Raw genomic sequence first — 5,688 nt, 5'->3', positions numbered from 1 at the left:
ACGGAACAAGGGGCGACGCAGACTATATATACACAACAGGTAGGGGAAACGGGTGGAAACAATTAGGGCGGGGAAAACAATCACAACGGCGGGAAACCAGACAAAGGCAGGAAGTAAAATGAGACAAGACACACAAGGGCAATAATTTCAAAATAAAACAGGAAACCACAAGACAACACAGACACGAGACAAAACATAAGTCATTTTTTACGGACCATGACAAGATGTGCTCACTCCCTCTCTGAAACAGACAGAAACACAGGTCAATGAGCTGACAGTACAACACCTACATACCAAAAGAAGAAGCGTGCTTTAACGCTTTCTTTCTGCTGCAATGAGTTGAAATAGGACCATAAAATCACATCCTTACATGTTGTTCTTCCTGGGTCCAGGGAACAGCTGTGGATTAATGTGAGCCAGGGAAATGTTCACATTCCTCTCCAGAATTCCCACCAGGAGTCTGATTTTAGACTCCACCAGGCTCGTCCTGTCAGAGGGAACAAAGCATAATGTTCAGAAAGAGCAAAGCACTCAAGTATCTGGACAGAAAATATGAAAACTCTTTTCTCTCTCAGAGAGAAGCTCAGACATGAATAAGAAGCCGTCTGTCTAAAAAAGCTTTTACTGAAACATGGCTTCTCATTGACTTTGTTCTCTGTACTCTCCATCTAATATGCTGCTCGTCTGTAGTGGACGTCGCTTGGAGCAGAACGTAATGCCTTTAAACATAAGAGACAGAACGATGGCAACACATGTCACAGCATTGAGCCTTTGTACACAGGCTGGGATCTCACTACAGGAATAATCATTTCTATTTTACCAACACAGAGAGCTGTGAGTTCATTTCTGATCAAGGTCAAGTCACTGTACAGCACAATGAGTAACATCACTATACAAAGATAGATCCCAGTCTTCACTGGATCCATTATCCACAAATCGGACTGTTTTTAAGGATAAAAACTGTGTTGTTTTAAAACGTGAGCGATCGGTGATTGTGTATTTAATGCCAAAACTCAACAATGCAACTTTTAAAAATTCACATCAAAAGCTGAACACAGCTGCTAATAACTAATATAATCACAAGCCATATAAAGGATTTTCTGCCTGTTCTGGTCTTTCTGTCACCAAATGATTGTAAGAGATTGTGAAGAGTTTCAGTCACTTCCTCAAAGTAAAAAAGTGAGATCAGAACACACGTCAGATTTATTCAAACAGAGACATTATATTAACTGCAAGAGAAGAGAACAATAACACCTGGTTTGCAAATAAATCAGAACGATCAGCATTCAAGCTTCAAGACCAAGCACATTTAAGCCTGCAACAGCATATTAAGAGCTTAGAGACGCCATTTAACACGCCATAAATCCACAGGGAAACAAACAGATGATCCACCTCCTCTAAAATGGCTTGAACAGAGCTCAGTCAACACTTTGAATGAATAACAGCAAACAGCAAAAACCTGTCAGCACATTCATTCATTCAAAACAACAACAACAACATATCAGTTTCATTATGTAACACTCAGTGAACCTGCCCTGAGCAGCTTACTGTGAGGAAACAAATCAAAATAAACCAATACAATGTCACACCCTAAAAAGCACAATGTGCAAACACACATTCATTTAAGACGACACAATTTAGAATAAAACATATGATACAGAACACAACACAAAATCATTTGAAACAAACCAGAGTATAGACATTTTCTTTTTTCACTATGTACAGAAATATCTTCATTAAAAAAAATAACAAGAACCATCAACTGTAAAGCTCTGGCTCCTTTAAAGCCACAGCTACATGGGTCTTCCAGGTTTATCAGAAAGAAGGATAGAGGATATATATTAAAAATATCTAAATGATAAACAATGAAAAACAATGTTGGAAGAAATGTCCATATTTTAGAAAGCAGTGAGCATGTGAGTCCTTATTTTGATCTTTAGGCAGCTCAGTATATGCTGGTATTTCTGAAAAAACTCTGGAGTCTCAAAGAGCTTGGACCAGGTGGCTTTTCCCTGCTGAATGTCCTGAGCGATGGCGTGGCCTGTGAATACGGAAGAGAAAGCTTGTTTAAGTCAAAGTAAAAACAAAATCAGCTTTGTCACAGTTAAGGGTTAATTGGCCCACAGTGCAGTGAGCAATTAGCTGTTGTCAGCTACGTGACTACATACCCCGTTTGATCTCCTCTGTTATGATTGTGAAGGTGGAGGGAGACACGTTGTAGGACGTGTTCTGCTGTGGGTATGCCGGGGTAGTGATGGGCATTATGTGGCAGTGGTCGCTTGGAAGGACACAGATTTTCAGCTTCCCTGAGTTTCAGATGTGATAATTCAGCAGCTGATGTGATTCTATGATTGTAGCCTGAACTCTCAGTAAAAATGCTTTAGCTGAGGCCTTACCCTGGGGTCACATAAAGGAAGATTGTAGCGGCAGTCCTTTACCTCCCTCAAGCAAACTGGGACGGACCACACCCTGACACAAAACACAAGCTTTTCAAATCCACTCTTCCTCGTCTACAACTTTTTACAAAGCATTAACATGCAGCTACATTTTCACAGTGAGACAATGAAGTAAACTGAAAAAGCACCCAATATTTTCTTTTCTAGTTGCCTTTCAAAAATTGAGAAAGTTGCATTTTAAGAGGAAAGCATTGATGTTTTTACATTTAACAAGGACACCACCAGAAATGCTGGGACAACTCACCACTTTGAGTAGATCTTGAAAGATTTGATCACCAGGGTGGAAGCGATGGCATTTGGAAATAATTGACAAATCCTGGCTACCAGTATGGCCCACGATACACCGCCCAGGAAGCCCAGCTTGTTAGAGTAAATGTTACGACCTGAAGGGAGATGAGAGGAGGAGAAAATGAAGGAAACATCTAATTATCATGTAAGGGGACGTGTCCACCTATTGACAGTCTCCTAAGTGACTAACAACATGAACTAGTCCTGTGTAGTTCAACTCACGTTTGGCCCACAGCTTGATGGTTCTCAAAGTCAGCCTGAAGTTATACACATTAGGCACAAGGCTGAGGATCTCCTCTGTCACTCTGTAGCCTATAAAAACAGAATGAAAACAAAGATTCATATATAAACAGATGCAGTGAAAATGGGCAAATCACAAATGAACTAATTGGTACACAGTCATAAACAAAAGGAAAATGACTACAGCTGTCAGGTAATACTGCACTTTAATCTGATGCTTACCATTGAGACTCCTGACGCAGAGTTTATCCAGGTTCTTCAAGAGCTCATTGTTGCAAACCTTGAGATTTTCTGGAACGGACCTCTGCAGCAGCCGGGCAAAGACTAAGTCCACCTAGAAAATGATGAAAACACAAAAACAATGATCATGGCACATGCAAACAAAAATGTGGTTGAGGACACAGCAGACAGAAGAGTTTTTAGTTATTTCTCTGCACAAATTATCTCAGTCCCGTCATAGCACAGCTTGATAACAGGGAGAAACGCCTCTTCCACGGCCTGAGGACAAAAGAAACTGTCAGTCCCTTGTACTAGAGTGAGAAATATCCTTTGACGTGCAAACAATAAATCACTTGTACGTCAAACCTGTATGTCTGTGACCTCCTTCTGGGCTTTAAGCTTCTCGTAGAAGGAGGCGAAGAAGTCTTTTCTCTCCAGAAATCCAGGCCCGACACAAAGGGCATCAATATCAGCACCTGTCAAAGAAACACACGTTCATATGAGAGGAAAGTCTGTATTTAAATAGACCATTATCTTCACCATACACTCTCAGAGGCAGTATCCCACCACTCAGAGAACCTGTGCTGCATGTGCCTGAATCTCTTAATTACCTTTGAAGTGAGCTCCCAGGTGAAAGGAGCCAAAAGGAAAGATCTTACCTCCAACATTGTCAGTAACAACTTCAGGTAAGTTCTAAAATCAAAAAGCAAAACAATCAATGTGTCTTGTCTGTGCAATCAAATGTTTTCAGTGTCACATTCCAAGATACTTTTGAAATAACAGCACAGAAGATTTCACCAACAATTTCTTACCATTTCTTTACACATTTCTTTAAGCCAGTCTTTGTAGACTGACTCCAGTTGCTTGACAACGTTCTCTCTGTAAATAAAACAGAAAAAGCATTTTCAAATATTGAGCTAAAGCATGTTATGGTCCTCTTTCATGTGCTCTACCAATGGCATTAACTTCAGTCACAGAGGAGCTTGTTGTTTAACTGATTATTCTTTTCACAGTAAAAACTAGGGCTGGGTATCGTGAAGGCTGCCACGATAAGATTCGTACCTCGATACGTGGGTCACGATATGATATGTACGTCGATACAGTGCAGTACGCCACGATTCAATATGATATCGATACAGTAACAATATATGATGCCCTGTATTGCAATAAATCAGTGTCATTTAATTCTAGAAAAAGGTCACCTAATAAAAGGCAGGCTCATTTATCACTGAATTACCAAACTGTTTTAAATAATTTGGACACTTAATACATTCCAGCTACATTCATTTATTGAACATTCAGTGCATACTTCTCAAGCTCAATAGCTTCCAGGTCATGTGACCTAATGACTCAAGGTCAGTGCAGGAATAGAATAGAATAGAGTTTTATTTGCCATTTGCACAGATACACTGCAGTACATGTGCATTGGAATTCTTGTGCATCCCTCCCCAGAGTCAAGCTTAAGGTTAAAATAATACAATAAAATAAGAAATAAAATAAAATAACCAAGAAATAAATAATACAAAAGAAGAGCAAGATAGTGCACTTAAAATACTGGAAGATTCTTAAGAAAACTAAGAAAATTAGGTGCCTAATAGAGGCACACTGTCACTTCCTGTATGTGATGTTTCACATGGTGATCTTAACAGGCATATTGCACATGGTGATATTGCAAATATTTTAGAATATTTTTTAATTGTTTCACATGGTGAATATAAGGACATAATTCACATAGTGATAACAGATTGTTTTTGACGTTTTTTTGCACATTGACAGGGTTATGCTATGTAGTAGCTTCTTCCCTCCTTAATGTCCTGTGCCACTGTTCTGACAGTGGCTGGGAAGAAGCTGTTGTGGAGGCGGGTTCTGTGGGCACTGATGCTCACCGGCCTGCGATGCCTCAGGTTGTAGCCTGAGTCCACCCATTGAAACAAAGCACGACCTGGATGGTGTTTGTCTTTCAGGATGCTCTGTGCTTTGCGTCTGCAGCGCTCGGTGTAGATTGAGTCCATGGTTGGAAGGCTGCATCCAGTGACCCTCTCTGCAGCTTTTATGACTCATTGAAGCGACTTCCTCTCAGCCAGCGTGGTGTTGCCGTACCATACTGTGATGGCATTGGTGAGGATGCTTTCAACGAGTCCTCTGCAGGCTTGGATGAGCGGCTGGCGTCCAAGTCCCGCCTTCCTCAGCACTCTGATGAAGTGCAGTCTCTGCTGGGCTTTTCTCACTACCAATGTGGTGTTTTTGGCCCAGCTGAGATTCTCAGAGATGAGCAGGCCGAGGAACTTGTGGCTGTCGGTTCGCTCCACCATAGTCCCTTTGATGGTGAGTGGCTGCAGAGGGGGCGCCCGTCTCCTAAAGTCCAGAATGAGTTCTTTTGTTTTTTCGAGGTTGAGCACAAGATCATTATCGTCACCGTAGACCGTGATCTTGTGCACCAGGTCCCTGTATGCTGACTCATCTCCCCCTCTGATGAGGCCGAGGA

General features: G+C 41.2%; 1 protein-coding gene across 1 annotated transcript; it reads right to left on the bottom strand.

Annotated features, from left to right (window-relative positions):
* Positions 1 to 366: 366 nt before the first annotated feature.
* On the bottom strand, positions 367 to 5,215 carry LOC121188024 (poly(A) polymerase alpha-like). The gene is made up of 12 exons (XM_041047514.1): positions 5,036 to 5,215; positions 3,815 to 3,896; positions 3,570 to 3,679; positions 3,420 to 3,482; positions 3,207 to 3,318; positions 2,967 to 3,056; positions 2,701 to 2,839; positions 2,386 to 2,469; positions 2,169 to 2,278; positions 1,957 to 2,041; positions 648 to 719; positions 367 to 481 (listed from the first exon to the last, which is right to left on the bottom strand). Exons 1-12 carry the CDS (start codon positions 5,213 to 5,215, stop codon positions 367 to 369), a joined length of 1,242 nt encoding a protein of 413 aa, XP_040903448.1.
* Between the last annotated feature and the right edge of the window lie 473 nt (positions 5,216 to 5,688).

The sequence above is a fragment of the Toxotes jaculatrix genome, chromosome 2 (genome assembly GCF_017976425.1).
Source record: "Toxotes jaculatrix isolate fToxJac2 chromosome 2, fToxJac2.pri, whole genome shotgun sequence".
Lineage (NCBI taxonomy): Eukaryota > Metazoa > Chordata > Actinopteri > Toxotidae > Toxotes > Toxotes jaculatrix.
The sequence above is the reverse complement of the archived record's forward strand: the minus strand, read 5'-3'. Positions and strand labels throughout refer to the sequence as shown.

Bases quoted from the DNA above. Each gene is read 5' to 3' on its own strand.
- LOC121188024 (XM_041047514.1), bottom strand. From the start codon at position 5,215: ATGGACTCAATCTACACCGAGCGCTGCAGACGCAAAGCACAGAGCATC. The intron at 2,840-2,966 runs GTGAGTTGAACT...ATCTCCCTTCAG, and splicing joins CATCAAGCTGTGGGCCAAAC to GTCGTAACATTTACTCTAAC. The intron at 482-647 runs GTCAATGAGAAG...TGACAGGACGAG, and splicing joins TGGAGAGTACAGAGAACAAA to CCTGGTGGAGTCTAAAATCA.